The 22,344-nt window shown below is 57.1% G+C and overlaps 2 protein-coding genes across 2 annotated transcripts in view; one reads left to right on the top strand and one right to left on the bottom strand.

Moving 5' to 3' along the window:
• gtf2h4 (general transcription factor IIH, polypeptide 4) overlaps window positions 1-17,123 on the bottom strand; it is a 91,142-nt gene extending 74,019 nt beyond the window's left edge. The window contains exons 1-4 of the mRNA XM_087978962.1: window positions 17,066-17,123; window positions 8,151-8,301; window positions 6,967-7,071; window positions 4,645-4,776 (exon numbers count right to left, since the gene is read on the bottom strand). Of these exons, the coding sequence (XP_087835088.1) occupies window positions 4,645-4,776; window positions 6,967-7,071; window positions 8,151-8,263 (350 nt within the window). The 5' untranslated portion in view covers window positions 8,264-8,301; window positions 17,066-17,123. The remainder of the gene's footprint in view (window positions 1-4,644; window positions 4,777-6,966; window positions 7,072-8,150; window positions 8,302-17,065) is intronic.
• Window positions 17,124-19,404: 2,281 nt separating this feature from the next.
• Window positions 19,405-22,344, top strand: part of LOC122541168 (SH3 domain-binding protein 5-like) — an 83,122-nt gene continuing 80,182 nt past the window's right edge. The window contains exon 1 of the mRNA XM_087979443.1: window positions 19,405-19,685. Coding sequence (XP_087835569.1) covers window positions 19,476-19,685 — 210 coding nt within the window. The 5' untranslated portion in view covers window positions 19,405-19,475. The remainder of the gene's footprint in view (window positions 19,686-22,344) is intronic.

Genomic DNA, 22,344 nt, shown 5'->3' with positions numbered 1-22,344 from the left:
TCACACGCACACACTCTCTCTCTCTCACACGCACACACACTCTCCCTCTCACACGCACACACACTCTCCCTCTCACACGCACACACTCTCTCCCTCTCACACGCACACACTCTCTCTCTCACACGCGCACACTCTCTCTCTCACACGCACACACTCTCTCTCTCTCACACGCACACACTCTCTCCCTCTCACACGCACACACTCTCTCTCTCTCACACGCACACACTCTCTCCCTCTCACACGCACACACTCTCTCCCTCTCACACACACACACTCTCTCCCTCTCTCTCTCACACACACACACACTCTCTCCCTCTCTCTCACACACACACTCTTCCCTCTCAGAGACACGCACGCTCTCTCTCTCTCTCTCACAGAGAGACACACACTCTGTCTGAGACACAACCCCACACACACACACCTCCTTGACTGACCCCGCACCCCCACCCACCAAACACACCTCCATGACCCAGCCCGCCCCCCCCACCCAACATACCACCTTGACCCACCCCGCCCCCACACCCACCAAACACACCTTGACTCACCCCGACCCCCCCACCCACCAAACGCACCTCCTTGACTCACCCCGCCCCCCCAAACAAATGCACCTCCTTGACCCTCCCTGCCCCCCACCCACCAAACGCACCTTGACCCACCCCGACCCCCCCCACCCACCAAACGCACCTCCTTGACTCACCCCGCCCCCCAAAACAAACGCACCTCCTTGACCCACCCTGCCCCCCCCACCCACCAAACGCACCTTGACCCACCCTGCCCCCCCACCCACCAAACATGCTTCCTTGACCCACCCCGCCCCCCCACCCACCAAACATGCTTCCTTGACCCACCCCCGCCCCCTCCCACCCACCAAACACGCCACCTTGACCCACCCCGCTCCCCCCACCCACCAAACACGCCTCCTTGACCCACCCCGCCCCCACCCACAAAACACGCCACCTTGACCCACCCCGCTCCCCCCCACCCACCAAACACGCCTCCTTGACCCACCCCCGCCCCCCACCCACAAAACACGCCTCCTTGACCCACCCTGCCCCCACCCACCAAACATACCTCCTTGACCCACCCGCACCCCCCCCCACCCACCAAACACACCACCTTGACCCACCCGCACCCCCCCACCCACCAAACACACCTCCTTGACCCACCCGCACCCCCCCACCCACCAAACACACCTCCTTGACCCACCCCGCACCTCCCCCACCCACCAAACACACCTTGACCCACCCCGTCCCCCCACCCACCACAACGCATCTCCTTGACTCACATCGCCCCCCCACCCACCAAACACACCTTGACCCACCCCGCCCCCCCCCACCCACCAAACACACCTCCTTGACCCACCCCGCACCCCCCCCACCCACCAAACACACCTCCTTGACCCACCCCCGCACCCCCCCACCCACCCACCAAACACACCTCGACCCACCCCGCCCCCTCACCACCAAAACACACCACCTTGACCCCACCCCGCCCCCCCCACCCTCCCAAAACACACCTCCTTGACTCACATCGCCCCCCCACCCTCCAAACACACCTCCTTGTCTTACCCCGCTCCCCCACCCCACCAAACACACCTCGTCTCACCCCGCCCCCCCCCACCCACCAAACACACCTCCTTGTCTCACCCCGCCCCCCCCACCCACCAAACACACCACCTTGACCCCCCCACCCACCAAACACACCACCTTGACCCCCCCACCCACCAAACACACCACCTTGACCCCCCCCCACCCACCAAACACACCACCTTGACCCCCCCACCCCACCAAACACACCACCTTGACCCCCCCTCCCACCCACCAAACACACCACCTTGACCCCCCACCCACCAAAACACACCACCTTGACCCCCCCCACCCACCAAACACACCACCTTGACCCCCCACCCACCAAACACACCACCTTGATCCCCCCCCACCCACCAAACACACCACCTTGACCCCCCCCACCCACCAAACACACCACCTTGACCCCCCCACCCACCAAACACACCACCTTGACCCCCCCACCCACCAAACACACACCACCTTGACCCCCCCCACCCACCAAAAACACACCTTGACCCCCCCCACCCACCAAACACACCACCTTGACCCCCCCCACCCACCAAACACACCTTGACCCCCCCACCCACCAAACACACCACCTTGACCCCCCCACCCACCAAACACACCACCCTGACCCCCCCCACCCACCAAACACACCACCCTGACCCCCCCACCCACCAAACACACCACCTTGACCCCCCCCACCCACCAAACACACCACCATGACCCCCCTCCCACCCACCAAACATAGAACCTTGACCCCCCCCACCCACCAAACACACCACCCTGACTCCCCTCCCACCCACCAAACACACCACCTTGACCCCCCCACCCACCAAACACACCACCTTGACCCCCCCACCCACCAAACACAACACCTTGACCCCCCTCCCACCCACCAAACACACCACCTTGACTCACCCCACCCACCAAACACACCACCTTGACCCCCCCACCCACCAAACACACCACCTTGACCCCCCCCACCCACCAAACACACCACCTTGACCCCCCCCCACCCACCAAACACACCACCCTGACCCCCCCCACCCACCAAACACACCACCCTGACCCCCCCACCCACCAAACACACCACCTTGACCCCCCCCACCCACCAAACACACCACCATGACCCCCCTCCCACCCACCAAACACAGAACCTTGACCCCCCCCACCCACCAAACACACCACCCTGACTCCCCTCCCACCCACCAAACACACCACCTTGACCCCCCCACCCACCAAACACACCACCTTGACCCCCCCACCCACCAAACACACCACCTTGACCCCCCCACCCACCAAACACACCACCTTGACCCCCCCCACCCACCAAACACACCACCTTGACCCCCCCACCCACCAAACACACCACCTTGACCCCCCTCCCACCCACCAAACACACCACCTTGACTCACCCCACCCACCAAACACACCACCTTGACACCCCCCCACCCACCAAACACACCACCTTGACCCCCCCCACCCACCAAACACACCACCTTGACCCCCCCCACCCACCAAACACACCACCTTGACCCCCCCCACCCACCAAACACACCACCTTGATCCCCCCCACCCACCAAACACACCACCTTGACCCCCCCCACCCACCAAACACACCACCTTGACCCCCCCCACCCACCAAACACACCACCTTGACCCCCCCACCCACCAAACACACCACCTTGACCCCCCCACCCACCAAACACACCACCTTGACCCCCCCCACCCACCAAACACACCACCTTGACCCCCCCCACCCACCAAACACACCACCTTGACCCCCCCCACCCACCAAACACACCACCTTTGCCCCCCCCACCCACCAAACACACCACCTTGACCCCCCCACCCACCAAACACACCACCCTGACCCCCCCCCACCCACCAAACACACCACCCTGACCCCCCCACCCACCAAACACACCACCTTGACCCCCCCCACCCACCAAACACACCACCATGACCCCCCTCCCACCCACCAAACACAGAACCTTGACCCCCCCCACCCACCAAACACACCACCCTGACTCCCCTCCCACCCACCAAACACACCACCTTGACCCCCCCACCCACCAAACACACCACCTTGACCCCCCCACCCACCAAACACACCACCTTGACCCCCCTCCCACCCACCAAACACACCACCTTGACTCACCCCACCCACCAAACACACCACCTTGACCCCCCCACCCACCAAACACACCACCTTGACCCCCCCCACCCACCAAACACACCACCTTGACCCCCCCACCCACCAAACACACCACCCTGACCCCCCCCACCCACCAAACACACCACCCTGACCCCCCCACCCACCAAACACACCACCTTGACCCCCCCCACCCACCAAACACACCACCATGACCCCCCTCCCACCCACCAAACACAGAACCTTGACCCCCCCCACCCACCAAACACACCACCCTGACTCCCCTCCCACCCACCAAACACACCACCTTGACCCCCCCACCCACCAAACACACCACCTTGACCCCCCCACCCACCAAACACACCACCTTGACCCCCCCACCCACCAAACACACCACCTTGACCCCCCCACCCACCAAACACACCACCTTGACCCCCCTCCCACCCACCAAACACACCACCTTGACCCCCCCCACCCACCAAACACACCACCTTGACCCCCCCCACCCACCAAACACACCACCCTGACCCCCCCACCCACCAAACACACCACCCTGACCCCCCCACCCACCAAACACACCACCTTGACCCCCCCCACCCACCAAACACACCACCTTGACCCCCCCCACCCACCAAACACACCACCCTGACCCCCCCACCCACCAAACACACCACCCTGACCCCCCCACCCACCCACCACACCACCTTGACCCCCCCACCCACCCACCAAACACACCACCTTGACCCCCCCCACCCACCACACCACCTTGACCCCCCCACCCACCCACCAAACACACCACCTTGACCCCCCCCACCCACCAAACACACCACCTTGTCTCACCCCGCCCCCCCCCACCCACCAAACACACCACCCTGACTCACCCCCCCCCCCCCCACCAAACACACCACCTTGACTCACCCCCCAAGAAGTGCGATCCTCAGGTTCTCTTTGAAGGTTGGGTTGAGGACCAGGCCCTGGAGTCCTCCCGGAAGCTGCTGGGAATGCCACAGTCGGAGCCCCATCAGGATACTCACACAGTCATCGTGATCTCTGTGCAGGGAGGACACAGAGGACTCACTACAGACCAGGGTACTGCCCCGCACACCTGCAAACCGCCCCCCCCCCACCCTTCTCCCCGAAAAATAAACCCTTCCTCCTTTCTCAACCCACTGCTGAACCAATGTTACCGTGGTGACAGACAGACACCAGATTCTGCAAGACCCCGGAGCTAAAGCTACTGGGGCTTTCTGCCCCTCCCCAGTCTGCAACATGACTCAATCACCCAGCAGGGGGCAGTCAGCTCCACGGCCGGAGATCTCAGGACACGGGTAAAGGCTGAGGGATCAAACCCTAACAAAAGTAAATCAGGAGCACAGTCCAATAGTGGTCTGACAGCTGTCAGCTTTCCAGCAGCCAGGCCAGCCCCACAGGCAAGGCTCGAGATTTGTTTTTGGGCCCAGCACTGATTCTGCCAACTCACGGACAGTGGGTCAGGCACTGTCCTCACCTTCCCCCCCCCCCAAACAAGGACTGGGTGGGACAGTGGGTCAGACACTGTCCTTTCCCCCCCCCCCCTCCCTCTGGGACTGGGTGGGACAGTGGGTCAGACACTGTCCTTTCCCCCCCTCCCTCTGGGACTGGGTGGGACAGTGGGTCAGACACTGTCCTTTTCCCCCCCCCTCCCTCTGGGACTGGGTGGGACAGTGGGTCAGACACTGTCCTTTCCCCCCCTCCCTCTGGGACTGGGTGGGACAGTGGGTCAGACACTGTCCTTTCCCCCCCCCCCTCCCTCTGGGATTGGGTGGGACAGTGGGTCAGACACTGTCCTTTCCCCCCCTCCCCCTGGGGCTTGGTGGGACAGTGGGTCAGACACTGTCCTTTCCCCCACCCCCCTCTGGGACTGGGTGGGACAGTGGGTCAGACACTGTCCTTTCCCCGCCCCCCGTCCCTCTGGGACTGGGTGGGACAGTGGGTCAGACACTGTCCTTTCCCCCACCCCCCTCTGGGACTGGGTGGGACAGTGGGTCAGACACTGTCCTTTCCCCCCTCCCTCTGGAACTGGGTGGGACAGTGGGTCAGACACTGTCCTTTCTCCCCCCCCTCCCTCTGGGACTGGGTGGGACAGTGGGTCAGACACTGTCCTTTCCCCCACCCCCCTCTGGGACTGGGTGGGACAGTGGGTCAGACACTGTCCTTTCCCCCTCTCCCTCTGGGACTGGGTGGGACAGTGGGTCAGACACTGTCCTTTCCCCCACCCCCCTCTGGGACTGGGTGGGACAGTGGGTCAGACACTGTCCTTTCCCCCTCTCCCTCTGGGACTGGGTGGGACAGTGGGTCAGACACTGTCCTTTCCCCCACCCCCCTCTGGGACTGGGTGGGACAGTGGGTCAGACACTGTCCTTTCCCCCACCCCCCTCTGGGACTGGGTGGGACAGTGGGTCAGACACTGTCCTTTCCCCCTCTGGGACTGGGTGGGACAGTGGGTCAGACACTGTCCTTTCCCCCACCCCCCTCTGGGACTGGGTGGAACAGTGGGTCAGACACTGTCCTTTCCCCCACCCCCCTCTGGGACTGGGTGGAACAGTGGGTCAGACACTGTCCTTTTCCCCCACCCCCCTCTGGGAATGGGTGGGTCAGTGGGTCAGACACTGTCCTTTCCCCCACCCCCCTCTGGGAATGGGTGGGACAGTGGGTCAGACACTGTCCTCTCCCCCCCCTCCCTCTGGGACTGGGTGGGACAGTGGGTCAGACACTATCCTTTCCCCCCCTCACTCTGGAACTGGGTGGGACAGTGGGTCAGACACTGTCCTTTCCCCCCCCCCCCCCCCCCCTCCCTCTGGGACTGGGTGGGACAGTGGGTCAGACACTGTCCTTTCCCCCCCTCCCCTCCATTCCCCCCCTTCCCTGATCGTGAGACAGAGCGACAGACCTACATCCGTGGGGTACACTATCGTCCAGTTTACAGCGACGGTCCGCAACACGCAGTCACCTCCCCCCCACCTGAAAAATTAATCAGAACTGGTCCAAGTGCTGGAAACATCGCCCTGGCTGCGTTGGGTTTGTGCGTGTTTCTGCCTGAGCACTGTCAGAAGGAAGAGGAACCTGCTGTCACTGACACAAGGAATTGTGGGTGGTGGTGGCGGGGGGTGATGTTTGAACGAGCGAGGTGGAGGGCACGGCAAGGCAGGCAGCTCAGGATGGAGCACAGCGTTGGGGGGGGGGGGGGCGTGGGTGGAGTACCGTTGCTTGTCTTTCTTCACCCAGAAGGTAACGGCGGCTTGCGGCAACGGTTGATCCAGGAACAGCAGCCTCATGACGTAATTTTGAGCCAGCACCGGCAGCTCCCTGAGAAAGGAGGAAGGAGACGCGATCAGGTCAGTGGCGTGGCGCGCGAAATAAGAAAAGGGCACTCGGGTTCGTTCACACCGGCTGCTGGATACAGAGCACGCGCCCTCCAGTCCACCAGCCAATCCGCGCGGATATCTGAGCCCAAAGCCATCTGAGTATCAGGCGGTGCCATATCCGGGGGGGGGGTGGTGGGGGGGGGGGGGGGGGGGGGGGGGAGTTGAGGGACAGGAGTGGCTGCTCCTGGTTAAAATCTCTCTGCCCACGTCCAATCTCACCATCCCCGCTACCCCCCCCCTCCGCCGACTTTCTGGAGTGGGGGTGCTGTACAGAAATTTGGCTCGGCGAGAATTATTTCACGACGGGAGTAAGTCGGCCATCGATTCTATTCCAGTGACATAACCAGCGGGAGAGGAATGAAGGAATTTTGAAGACAAGGAATTTCGTGACGGCGCTAAACAGGCCATTCGGCCCACTGAGTCAGCCCCCACCCTGCGAGGGACATCCCATGCAAACACACCCTCCCCGCCCCTACACTGTCCCCATAACCCTGCTTTTCCCATGGCTAACCCACTTAACCTACACACCCCTGGTCACTATGGGAAAATTTAGCATGGCCAATTCACCTGACCCTGCACGTCTTTGGACTGTGGGAGGAAACCGGAGCACCCGGAGGAAACCCACGCAGACACGGGGAGAATGTGCAAACTCCACACAGTCAGTCGCCTGAGGCTGGGATCGAACCCAGGTCCCTGGTGCTGAGGGGCAGCAGTGCTAACCACTGAGCCAGCGTGCCGCCCCAATTAGGGATGGGGAGTAAACACTGACCCTCGCCAGCATCACCCACGTCCCAGCAGCGTTACCTTTTCAAAAAAAAACAGTGTGTGCAGATTTGTCGTACGTGAGACAGGGCACGAGTGATCAACGGGGCACTCCCAGCCCAGGGGGAGAGGGGCAAGAGGCCCCGTTTCCAGAGATGGCTCCTGCGTTTTAGACTGAGCCACATCCCCCACTGTCTCAGAGTGAGGTAAAGATGGCCGCCGGCTGACCCTCCCTCCCTGAGGGGGATAATCGCTCACCTGAAGACGGCCAGGCAGGTAGCCGGGTGGTTGTAGAGTTTGTCGAGAATACTGGGACTCAGGCTCCTCATGTATTCGTGCAGATTCTTACATTTCAGCTTCTCCCGCTGCATTCTCTCTCTCTCTCTCTGTCTCTCGAGGGGTTGGGGTGCTGGAGGGAGACAGGACGAACAGGTCAGCCAGGCAGATTCCCGACAGCGTAGAAAGCTGCCACTCGGCCCATCAAATCCTGCACCGACCCACAGAAGGGCATCCCAACCAGAACCAACTCCACCCCCACCTCCCCTCCACTCTATCCCTGTAACCCTGCCTTTCCCGTGGCTAACCCACCCACACTGCACAGCCCTGGACGCCAAGGGACAATTCAGCACGGGCCTAACCTGCACACCTTTGGACTGTGGGAGGAAACCGGAGCACCCGGAGGAAACCCACACAGACGCGGGGAGAATGTGCAAACTCCACACAGACAATTCACCCGAGGGTGGGATCGAACCTGGGACCCTGGAGCTGTGAGGCAGCAGTGCTAACCACTGAGCCACCCTGAACAAGACGCCACTCCTTCACAGTATCTGATAATCACCGCTTCCTGCCCCTATAAGGACAGCGAACCTCAAATTTTGGATTATTTGGAGAGAGAAAAAGAGAGAAAGAGAGAAACAGAGAGAGAAAAAGAGAGACAAAGACAGAGAGAGAGAGAGAGAGAGAGAGACTGAGGGAGAAAAGAACAAGAGAACATGGGAAAGGGTTGCAAAGAAAGATCCCAGATGTGTTTGAAGGGAAGCAAGTCACATCCACGAATAAGGAACTGAAGCAGACACTGACCAGACGGCAGGGTGGAGGGGGAGGAGGGGGTGGGAGGAGGGGGAGGGGGGAGGAGGAGGAGGGGGCACCATCTGTAACGAAGCTGGGGCTTTAAAAGGTTATTTCATCCGATGTTTCTGAACAGATGTTATCTCCACCAGTACTGTCCCCCAGTGTTACACAGTGACAGTCCTGTCCCCACCAGCACTGTCCCCCAGTGTTACACAGTGACAGACCTGTCCCCACCAGCACTGTAACCCAGTGTTACACAGTGACAGACCTGTTCCCACCAGCACTGTCCCCCAGTGTTACACAGTGACACACCTGTCCCCACCAGGACCGTAACCCAGTGTTACACAGTGACAGACCTGTCCCCACCAGGACAGTAACCCAGTGTTACACAGTGACAGACCTGTCCCCACCAGGACCGTAACCCAGTGTTACACAGTGACAGACCTGTCCCCACCAGGACCGTAGCCTAGTGTTACACAGTGACAGACCTGTCCCCACCTGCACTGTCCCCCAGTGTTACACAGTGACAGACCTGTCCCCACCAGGACCGTAACCCAGTGTTACACAGTGACAGACCTGTCCCCACCAGGACAGTAACCCAGTGTTACACAGTGACAGACCTGTCCCCACCAGGACAGTAACCCAGTGTTACACAGTGACAGACCTGTCCCCACCAGGACCGTAACCCAGTGTTACACAGTGACAGACCTGTCCCCACCAGGACCGTAGCCTAGTGTTACACAGTGACAGACCTGTCCCCACCTGCACTGTCCCCCAGTGTTACACAGTGACAGACCTGTCCCCACCAGCACTGTACCCCAGTGTTACACAGTGACAGACCTGTCCCCACCAGCACTGTCCCCCAGTGTTACACAGTGACAGACCTGTCCCCACCAGCACTGTACCCCAGTGTTACACAGTGACAGACCTGTCCCCACCAGCACTGTCCCCCAGTGTTACAGTGACAGACCTGTCCCCACCAGCACTGTACCCCAGTGTTACACAGCGACAGACCTGTCCCCACCAGCACTGTACCCCAGTGTTACACAGCGACAGACCTGTCCCCACCAGCACTGTTACCCAGTGTTACACAGTGACAGACCTGTCCCCACCAGCACTGTCCCCCAGTGTTACATAGTGACAGACCTGTCCCCACCAGCACTGTCCCCCAGTGTTACACAGTGACAGACCTGTCCCCACCAGCACTGTCCCCCAGTGTTACACAGTGACAGACCTGTCCCCACCAGCACTGTCCCCCAGTGTTACACAGTGACAGACCTGTCCCCACCAGGACCGTAACCCAGTGTTACACAGTGACAGACCTGTCCCCACCAGCACTGTCCCCCAGTGTTACACAGTGACAGACCTGTCCCCACCAGCACTGTCCCCCAGTGTTACACAGTGACAGACCTGTCCCCACCAGCACTGTACCCCAGTGTTACACAGTGACAGACCTGTCCCCACCAGCACCGTAACCCAGTGTTACACAGTGACAGACCTGTCCCCACCTGCACTGTCCCCCAGTGTTACACAGTGACAGACCTGTCCCCACCAGGACCATAACCCAGTGTTACACAGTGACAGACCTGTCCCCACCAGCACTGTCCCCCAGTGTTACACAGTGAGAGACCTGTCCCCACCAGCACTGTCCCCCAGTGTTACATAGTGACAGACCTGTCCCCACCAGCACTGTTCCCCAGTGTTACACAGTGACAGACCTGTCCCCACCAGCACTGTACCCCAATGTTACACAGCGACAGACCTGTCCCCACCAGCACTGTCCCCCAGTGTTACACAGTGACAGACCTGTCCCCACCAGCACCGTAACCCAGTGTTACATAGTGACAGACCTGTCCCCACCAGCACTGTCCCCCAGTGTTACACAGTGACAGACCTGTCCCCACCAGCACTGTCCCCCAGTGTTACACAGTGACAGACCTGTCCCCACCAGCACTGTCCCCCAGTGTTACACAGCGACAGACCTGTCCCCACCAGCACTGTCCCCCAGTGTTACACAGCGACAGACCTGTCTCCACCAGCACTGTCCCCCAGTGTTACACAGCGACAGACCTGTCCCCACCAGGACCGTAACCCAGTGTTACACAGTGACAGACCTGTCCCCACCAGCACTGTCCTCCAGTGTTACACAGTGACAGACCTGTCCCCACCAGCACTGTCCCCCAGTGTTACACAGAGACAGACCTCTCCCCACCAGTACTGTATCCCAGTGTTACACAGTGACAGACCTGTCCCCACCAGCACTGTCCCCCAGTGTTACACAGTGACAGACCTGTCCCCACCAGCACTGTCCCCCAGTGTTACACAGTGACAGACCTGTCCCCACCAGCACTGTACCCCAGTGTTATACAGTGACAGACCTGTCCCCACCAGCACTGTACCCCAGTGTTACACAGTGACAGACCTGTCCCCACCAGCACTGTACCCCAGTGTTACACAGCGACAGACCTGTCCCCACCAGCACTGTCCCCCAGTGTTACACAGTGACAGACCTGTCCCCACCAGCACTGCAACCCAGTGTTACACAGCGACAGACCTGTCCCCACCAGCACTGTCCCCCAGTGTTACACAGAGACAGACCTGTCCCCACCAGCACTGCAACCCAGTGTTACACAGCGACAGACCTGTCCCCACCAGCACTGTCCCCCAGTGTTACACAGCGACAGACCTGTCCCCACCAGCACTGTCCCCCAGTGTTACACAGTGACAGACCTGTCCCCACCAGCACTGTACCCCAGTGTTACACAGTGACAGACCTGTCTCCATCAGCACTGTCCCCCAGTGTTACACAGAGACAGACCTGTCCCCACCAGCACTGTCCCCCAGTGTTACACAGTGACAGACCTGTCCCCACCAGGACTGTACCCCAGTGTTACACAGTGACAGACCTGTCCCCACCAGCACTGTCCCCCACTGTTACACAGAGACAGACCAGTCCCCACCAGCACTGTACCCCAGTGTTACACAGTGACAGACCTGTCCCCACCAGCACTGTCCCCCAGTGTTACACAGTGACAGACCTGTCCCCACCAGCACTGTACCCCAGTGTTACACAGTGACAGACCTGTCTCCATCAGCACTGTCCCCCAGTGTTACACAGTGACAGACCTGTCCCCACCAGCACTGTAACCCAGTGTTACACAGTGACAGACCTGTCCCCACCAGCACTGTCCCCCAGTGTTACACAGTGACAGACCTGTCACCACCAGCACTGTCCCCCAGTGTTACACAGCGACAGACCTGTCCCCACCAGCACTGTCCCCCAGTGTTACACAGCGACAGACCTGTCCCCACCAGCACTGTCCCCCAGTGTTACACAGTGACAGACCTGTCCCCACCAGCACTGTCCCCCAGTGTTACACAGTGACAGACCTGTCCCCACCAGCACTGTACCCCAGTGTTACACAGTGACAGACCTGTCCCCACCAGCACTGTACCCCAGTGTTACACAGTGACAGACCTGTCCCCACCAGCACTGTACCCCAGTGTTACACAGTGACAGACCTGTCCCCACCAGCACTGCAACCCAGTGTTACACAGTGACAGACCTGTCCCCACCAGCACTGCAACCCAGTGTTACACAGTGACAGACCTGTCCCCACCAGCACTGTACCCCAGTATTACACAGTGACAGACCTGTCCCCACCAGCACTGCAACCCAGTGTTACACAGTGACAGACCTGTCCCCACCAGCACTGTCCCCCAGTGTTACACAGTGACAGACCTGTCCCCACCAGCACTGCAACCCAGTGTTACACAGTGACAGACCTGTCCCCACCAGCACTGTACCCCAGTGTTACACAGTGACAGACCTGTCCCCACCAGCACTGTCCCCCAGTGTTACACAGTGACAGACCTGTCCCCACCAGCACTGTACCCCAGTGTTACACAGTGACAGACCAGTCCCCACCAGCACTGTACCCCAGTGTTACACAGTGACAGACCTGTCCCCACCAGCACTGTACCCCAGTGTTACACAGTGACAGACCTGTCCCCACCAGCACTGTCCCCCAGTGTTACACAGTGACAGACCTGTCCCCACCAGCACTGTCCCCCAGTGTTACACAGTGACAGACCTGTCCCCACCAGCACCGTAACCCAGTGTTACACAGTGACAGACCTGTCCCCACCAGCACTGTACCCCAGTGTTACACAGTGACAGACCTGTCCCCACCAGCACTGTACCCCAGTGTTACACAGTGACAGACCTGTCCCCACCAGCACTGTACCCCAGTGTTACACAGTGACAGACCTGTCCCCACCAGCACTGTCCCCCAGTGGTACACAGTGACAGACCTGTCCCCCCCAGCACCGTACCCCAGTGGTACACAGAGACAGACCTGTCCCCCCCAGCACTGCATTGTAGTGAGGGACCAGTACACAGGAGCATGCTGCTGTACATATCTCCAATTTGTTTACACCTCGTGGTAGCTGTTTGTGTGGATGGTATCTGGATGTTTTACTGCTGGGTAGTTTTCAGGATTTGAAATGAAAATGTTCACGGCCCCATTGCTGCAGTGTTGTGGAACGTTTACAGAGCATACTGCCATTAAGAAAAGGCATTGGACATTGGAGATAAGCCGGGTTACTGACACACAGTTTTCAAAGACAGCCTAGTTGCGCCTGTTTGATGGTCTCTCGTTCTGTGCCTCAACGGAATAAACCCCAATTTACACAGAGTGCACTTGCTGATAGGATTCCACCACACACCGACAAAGCTGCAATTACAATTGATTTACTGAACGGTTACGGTGTACAAAGTGACTGTTCGGCCCATCACATTCAAGCTGACAGTTGTGCTCTGCTTGCTCGCTCACTAACCCACTATGGTTACTGGCACCGGCAACCCGTCTGTTGTAAAACTCTGCACCTCCTTTTGTAACCCCCTCACCCAGGGCTCTGTCACCCCCTTTGACAGGAACAGCCCCAACAGGCTGACTGCACACCTCCAACACGGGGTCCGAAATAAAAGGGGAACAAAAAAAATCAAGATGCCGGAGGAACCCGGCCACATCACAACATCCTCAGACTGACACTGATCTCGAAACATTCCCTCTGCGTCTCTCTCTCTCTCTCTCTCTCTCTGTCTCACGCTGCACTGATTTGTGAAGCCAGCAGCATATTCACAATTCACCGGTAACACCGCGAGCCAAAATAGTGTTCCCTGACCAACCACAGCACAACAGTTCTGGACTGGCATTTTAGAAATTGTGGGTCAAAAAGTGTGGTGCTGGAAAAGCACAGCCGGTCAGGAGGATCCAAGGAACAGGAGAGTTGACGTTTCAGCCCTTCATTATCCTGCGCCTCGGATGCTGCCTGACTGGCTGCGTTTTTCCAGCACCACACGTTTTGACTCTGATCGCCAGCATCTGCAGTCCTCACTTCCTCCTAGTTTTAGGAAAGGTGCCCAACAATCTCATACTGATGGCTACCCTGGCCCGCAGCTGAGAGGAGTCTCACCTTTGGGTGGGAACATCGTGGGGTTGGCACCTACTCCCAGGGCCCAAGAACCAAACGCGCAAAGCTGACTCACTGGCCCAGCTCCGAGGGAGCGGTGACACCTTTCAGATGGGATGTTAAACCGACAGCGACCACCCCACCCACCCCCTCATGTGATCTCCTGGTTGTCATTTCACTCAGGGAATCACAGAATCTATGCAGTATGGAAATAGGCCATTTGGCCCAACACCGCACCGTGGACCCATTCCCCACCCTATTGCTCTACCTCTGACTAACGTACCTAACCTACACATCCCTGAACGCTATAGGGCAATTGAGCATGGTCAATCCACCCTAACATCTTTGGACTGTGGCAGGAAACCGGAGCATCCGGAGGAAACCCACGCAGACACGGGGAGAACGTGCAAACTCCACGCAGACAGTCACCCGAGGGTGAAATCGAACCCGGGTCTCTGGTGCCATGTGGCAGCAGTGCTAACCACTGAGCCACCGTGCCACACCCTGGTAGGGGTGGTCCCTCCAGAACCCTGCGCCAACACACAGTGATTTCAAAGGGACCTAATGGGCTGTTATTTCACGCAGAGGGTGGTGCGTGTATGGAATGAGCTGCCAGAGGAAGTGGTGGAGGCTGGTACAATTGCAATATCTAAAAGGCATCTGGATGGGTATATGAATAGGAAGGTTTGGAGGGATATGGGCCAGGTGCTGGCAGGTGGGACTAGACTAATTTAGGATATGTGGTCGGCATGGACGGGTTGGACTGAAGGGTCTGTTTCCATGCTGCACATAAGACCATAAGGCATAGCAATGGAAGTAAAGCCATTCGGTCCATCGAGTCCACTCCGCCATTCAATCATGGCTGATGGGCATTTCAACATGACTCTAACTCCAACCTATCTAACCTTTCCTCACCGGCCCCAGCCCAGGAATCATCCTGGTAAATCTACTCTGCACCTTCTCTCCTCTCTCGAACTCTATTTGCCACTGCTTTGCCCACCCAGTCAGTCAATCTTTGTGTGATCTGCAAACCTCTTGAACATAGCCCCACGTTTAATTCCAAGCCATTGAAGTACACCACCAATGCCAAGGAACCCAGCACCAAGCCTAGCAGAACCCCATTGGAAACTGACTTCCAGCCACAGAAACATCCCTCGATGGTCACCCTCCGCTTCCTGCTGCTCAGCCAATTCTGGATCCGATGGGTCATCTTATCTTCAATCCCCTCAGCTTTTACTTTCTTGACCAGTCTGCTATCAGGGGCTTTATTCTTGCTGAAGCCCACGTACAGCACAAATGCATCACCTTCATCAATGCTCCTGGTCACCACCTCATCTCATTTGTTAAGCGCAACATTCCCTCAGCAAATCCGTGCAGACTATCCCTGATTGATCCCCATGCCTCCGATCTGTCATTCAGAATTCTTTCTTACATTTTCCCCACCATCCTGCGGCTAAACTGACTGGCCTGTAATTTCCTGATCCAACCCTTTTATTGGATCAGCAGGCTTCTAGATATCTTTCACCTCAACTCTGACCAGAGAGGATTCGAAATTTACTGCTAGGGCCTTCCCACCCCAGACATCTTCTCTCCTGCCTCCCCAACCCAGACATCTTCTCTCCTGCCTCCCTCAACAGTTCAAAGACTAACTGATGAATTTGCATAGAATCCCTAAAGCATGGAAGCAGGCCATTCGGCCCATCGAGTTCCATATTGCCCCTTTGAAGAACATCCCATCCAGACCCAGACCCCTACCCAGTAACCCTGCATTTCCCATGGCTAATCCACCCAGCCTGCACATTACGGGTAATTTAGCATGGCTAATCCAGGCTGGGGCTGTTTTCTCTGGAGCGGAGGCCGAGGGGTGACCTTATCGAGGTTTATAAAATCATGAAGGACATGGATAGGGTAAATAGGCAAAGTATTTTCCCTGGGGTCAGAGAGTCCAGAACTAGAGGGCATAGGTTTAGGGTGAGAGGGGAAAGATATAAAAGGGACCTAAGGGGCAACATTTTCACGCAGAGGGTGTTACGTGTATGGAATGAGCTGCCAGAGGAAGTGGTGGAGGCTGTTACAATTACAAGATCTAAAAGGCATCTGGATGGGTAAATGAATAGGAAGGGTTTGGAGGGATATGGGCCGGGTGCTGGCAGGTCGGACTAGGTTGGGTTGGGATATCCGGTCGGCATGGACGGGTTGGACCGAAGGGTCTGTTTCCGTGCCGCACGTCTCTACGACTCCTGGAGAGGCCTCACCAATGTCCTGTACAGCCTTCAGCATGACGTCCCAACTCCTGTACTCAAAGGACCGAGCACTGGGTGCCTATCGCCACCTTCACCACCCTGTCTGCATGCGATGCAAACCTCAAAGAATGATGCACCTGAACCTACACTCTCCACACACTCCCCACTCTCCCCACACTCCCCACTCTCCCCACACTCCCCACTCCCCCCACACTCTCCCCACTCCCCACTCCCCACTCCCCCCACACTCTCCCCACTCCCCAGGACTCTGTGCTCTGCTGCACCATCCCTTTGTTATGCTTAGGGTTTGCAAAAAGCCTTGTTTGTCCACCCCATGAGTCCATTAATCACCAGCACTGATGAAATGCAAAAGGGTACTCCCACCTGTGTGTCCCCTGCACAGGGGACAGCTCTCCCTCTCACGTTGTCACTCAAAAGGAAATGAAAGTGGAGCCCCGCGCATGCGCGGCCCCCCCCTCTTGGAGCCGGGGCGCCTGCCGATGACGTCACCCAGCCGCCAGATAGACCACTTTCAGGATGACGTCACCCGACGTCACTGGTCATCCGGCTCCTCCTCCTGCCCGCGCAGCTCGGGCCACCGGGTGATACCTGAAGGCGCCCGCGACAAGAAAAGGAAACTGCGGATGACGGAAATCAATTTGGGGGGGGGAAGCAAAAGCGAAATATTGCTGGAATGTAAGAGCAACCACTCGCTCGGCCGAGGTTCCACACCGGCAGTGCAAAACAAAACCCCCGCCCCCAGAAAGTTCCAGTCTCATGTGTTAAAAGGACAACAGAAACTAGTGTTTTCACTCGCTCGGGTTGTCTACCACTCCCACACCCAAACCTCTGTCGCCCCGTTCCGTCATTGTATCCAGGATGGGCCCCCAAATGTTGTCACAGTGCACTGGAAATCAGGCCCCACTACTCCCGGAGGTGTCACAAACATTATAGATACCAAAATGAACACTTAAAACTTCCCAATTAGCTTGACTGTCAGACACAGGCTGGTAGAAAGCATGGGGTCATGGTTAGCCATTGAACGGTGGATTTATGGGCGGCGCGGTGGCACAGTAGTTAGCACTGCTGCCTCCCAGCGCCAGAGACCCGGGTTCAATTCCCACAGTTTGCACATTCTCCCTGAGTCTGGGCGGGTTTCCTCTGGGTGCCTTAGGTTCCTCCCACAGTCCAAAAATGTGCAGGTTAGGTGAATTGGCTGTGCTAAATCCTGAAGAAGGGCTTATGCCCGAAACGTCGATTCTCCTGTTCCTTGGATGCTGCCTGACCTGCTGCGCTTTTCCAGCAACACATTTTCAGCTCTGATGAAAACAGCCCACGTGATGACATGGTGGATAAAAGACATGGAAGAAAGTGCTCAGGTCCTAAAATTATTGAACTCAATAATGAAGGCTGCGGGGGAAGATGAATTTCCAGCTTGTGCTGAGCCTCACTGGAGTATTGCAACAAGCCCAAGCCAGAGATGCTGGTGCAGGAACATGGTGGTGTGTTGAAATGGCAGACAACAGGAAGCTCAGGATCATTTTTGCAGACAAAACATAAACGTTCCAGAAAGCAGTCATTTAGTCTGCATTTCATCTCCCCAACATAGAGCCCACATTGTGACCAACTAATATAGTATGTGAAGTGCAGATCAATTGCTGTTTCACCTGGAAAGTGTGTCTAGTGTCTTGGATATTAAGGAGGGAGAAAGAAAATGGGTTAGTGTTACATACCCTGTGGTTGCTTAGAAAAGTGCTGTGGGGTGGGGGAGGTGTTGGGAATGGGTGGAAGAAGGGGCCATGGTGTTCAAGAGGGAATAGTCCCCGCAGGAGGCTGACATGCGAGAGGAAGGGAATGTGTGTCTGGTGGCAGAGATAGGGGCTTATAATCTTTTGGATGTGGATGTTGCCACAAATGCTCCAGCAATTTCTGGTTTTATTTTTGCTTTGGATTTAAAAGCGTTTTAACTAAGAGAACAGAGAGACAGCTCCTGTGCTGGTGTGGATCAAAACACTTCTGCATAGGCTGTTCCAAGACCCAAGCTGTTCAGTTAACAGAGAACCAATCGCACCATTATTGGCAACCATAAGACTTTTGTCACCAATATTTGTTACGAGTCCATAGGTCAATCAGTGACTTGAGGACGGAAGCTCTCAGCTCCAATCCATGTGCAGCATGTACTGCTGCCTTCACAACGTTAGTCGTAGGTCGCTTGCTTTTTCAAAACATGCAGTGATCCTTTAAAACACACTCCTATTAAAATAGTCCTTTCTCGTTTTAACCCACAATGTTTTCAATTTAAAAAAAACCACCAAAAACGAAAACATACAGCCTTTGCAATTTTGAGATTAGCCACAATTTCTTTGAATGGTGGGCTGGACTCAATGGGCTGAATGGCCTAATCTGCTCCTACATCCTGCAGAAATTCCTGATGAAGGGTTGATGCCCGAAACGTCGATTCATCCGCCACTCATTTCCCCCTCCCCACCCTCCCCACTCATTCCCACCGTTTTCCATTCCATTCACATCCTTTTCCCTTCCCTTCTATGAGTTTGTTGGCAGAGAAGGTGACGTGTTCCGTACGGCAAGATGGCGGCGCCCTCAGGCAGAGCTGGGTCCGTACGGAGATGGCCGTACGGCGAGGTTTGCCGTACACAGGTGACGCAGTACGGCGGGCGGCGCGGCGCGGCGCGGCAGGGCAGGCCCAGGCCCAGGGCCCAGGCGAGCGGCGGAGGGGCCCCCCCTCCGCGTTCACGGTCAGGCCCCCGCGATTGGGAACCCTTTGCATGGCGGAATGGCGGAGGCCAGGGCTCAGAGGGAGAGTCCCGCCGGGAATGGGGAGCCGGGGGCCGGCGCGGAGGCGGCAGCAGCAGCTGCTGCTCAGGGAGAGGGGCCGGGGCTGAGCGCCGGGGCCGGGCGGCAGCAGCTGCTGCTGCAGGAGGAGGAGGAGGAGGAGGAGGCCCGGGAGAGGGAGGAGGAAGAGGAGCTGGACCCCCGCATCCAGGTGAGACACCCCCCCACCCCCCCACATACACATAGAGACACAGACATAGACACACAGACACAGACACACACACACACACATACAGACACACACACACAGACATAGACACACACACAGATATAGACACACACACAGATATAGACACACACACACACAGATATAGACACACACACACACAGATATAGACACACACACACACACAGACATAGACACACACACAGATATGGACACACACACAGATATAGACACACACACAGATATAGACACACACACACACACAGATATAGACACACACACAGATATAGACACACACACACACACAGATATAGACACACACACAGATATAGACACACACACACACACACAGACATAGACACACACACACACACACAGACATAGACACACACACAGATATGGACACACACACAGATATAGACACACACACACACCAACACACATACAGACACACACACACACAGACACTGCCGTGCATTATCCCCCATGTCCCTCAATCCCCCACCTTGCATTATCCCCCATAAGTATCAATCTCCCCACTGTGCATTATCCCCATAACCCTCAATCCCCCTACCATGCATTATCCCCCATAACCCTCAATCTCCCTACCGTGCATTATCCCCCATAACCCTCAATCCCCCTACCGTGTATTATCCCCCATAACCCTCAATCCCCCTACCGTGCATTATCCTCCATAACCCTCAATCCCCCACCTTGCATTATCCCCCATAAGTATCAATCTCCCCACTGTGCATTATCCCCCATAACCCTCAATCCCCCTACCATGCATTATCCCCCATAACCCTCAATCCCCCTACCGTGCATTATCCCCATGACCCTCAATCCCCCTACCGTGCATTATACCCCATAACCATCAATCTCCCTACCGTGCATTATCCCCCATAACCCTCAATCCCCCTACCGTGCATTATCCCCCATAAACCCCAATCCCCCTACCGTGCATTATCCCCCCATAACCCTCAATCCCCCTACCGTGCATTATCCCCCCATAACCCTCAATCCCCCTACCGTGCATTATCCCCCATAACCCTCAATCCTCCTACCGTGCATTATCCCCCATAACCCTCAATACCCCCCACCGTGCATTATCCCCATAACCCTCAATCCCCCTACCGTGCATTATACCCCATAACTCTCAATCCCCCTACCGTGCATTATCCCCCATAACCCTCAATCCCCCCTACCGTGCATTATCCCCCATAAACCTCAATCCCCCCTACCGTGCATTATCCCCATAACCCTCAATCCCCGACCGTTCATTATCCCCCATAACCCTCAATCCCCCCACCGTGCATTATCCCCATGACCCTCAATCCCCCTACCGTGCATTATCCCCCATAACCCTTAATCCCCCTACCTTGCATTATCCCCCATAACCCTTAATCCCCCTACCTTGCATTATCCCCATAACCCTCAATCCCCGACCGTTCATTATCCCCCATAACCCTCAATCCCCCCACCGTACATTATCCCCATGACCCTCAATCCCCCCACCGTACGTTATCCCCATGACCCTCAATCCCCCCACCGTGCATGATCCCAATGACCCTCAATCCCCCTACCGTTCATTATACCCCATGACCCTCAATCCCCCTACCGTGCATTATCCCCCATAACCCTCAATCCCCCCACCGTGCATTATCCCCATGACCCTCAATCCCCCTACCATGCATTATCCCCCATAACCCTCAATCCCCCTACCGTGCATTATCCCCATGACCCTTAATCCCCTTACTGTGCATTATCCCCATAACCCTCAATCCCCCTACCGTGCATTATCCCCCATAACCCTCAATCCTCCTAGCGTGCATTATCCCCCATAACCCTCAATCCCCCTCATCGTGCATTATCCCCCATGACCCTCAATCCCCCACCGTGCATTATACCCCATAACCCTCAATCCCCCTACCGTGCATTATCCCCCATAACCCTTAATCCCCCTACCGTGCATTATCCCCATGACCCTCAATCCCCCTACCGTGCATTATACCCCATAACCATCACTCCCCCTACCGTGCATTATACCCCATAACCCTCAATCCCCCTACCGTGCATTATCCCCTATAACCCTCAATCCCCCTACCGTGCATTATCCCCCATAACCCTCAATCCCCCTTACCTTGCATTATTCCCATAACCGTCAATCCCCCTACCGTGCATTATCCCCCATATCCCTCAATCCCCCTTCCGTGCATTATCCCCCATAACCCTCAATCCCCCTACCGTGCATTATCCCCCATAACCCTCAACCCCCCTACCGTGCATTATCCCCATGACCCTCAATCCCCCACCGTGCATTATCCCCATAACCCTCAATCCCCCTACCATGCATTATCCCCATAACCCTCAATCCCCCTACCGTGCATTATCCCCCATGACCCTCAATCCCCCTACCGTGCATTATCCCCCATAACCCTCAATCCCCCCCACCGTGCATTATCCCCATGACCCTCAATCCCCCTACCGTGAATTATCCCCCATAACCCTCAATCCCCCCTACCGTGCATTATCCCCCATAACCCTCAATCCCCCACCGTGCATTATCCCCCATAACCCTCAATCCCCCCCACCGTGCATTATCCCCATGACCCTCAATCCCCCTACCGTGCATTATCCCCCATAA

The sequence above is a fragment of the Chiloscyllium plagiosum genome, unplaced genomic scaffold (assembly GCF_037043375.1).
Source record: "Chiloscyllium plagiosum isolate Xiang-an unplaced genomic scaffold, Cpla_swu_hap1 HiC_scaffold_35, whole genome shotgun sequence".
In the NCBI taxonomy this organism is placed as follows: domain Eukaryota; kingdom Metazoa; phylum Chordata; class Chondrichthyes; order Orectolobiformes; family Hemiscylliidae; genus Chiloscyllium; species Chiloscyllium plagiosum.
This window is presented reverse-complemented; position numbering and strand designations above follow the sequence as displayed.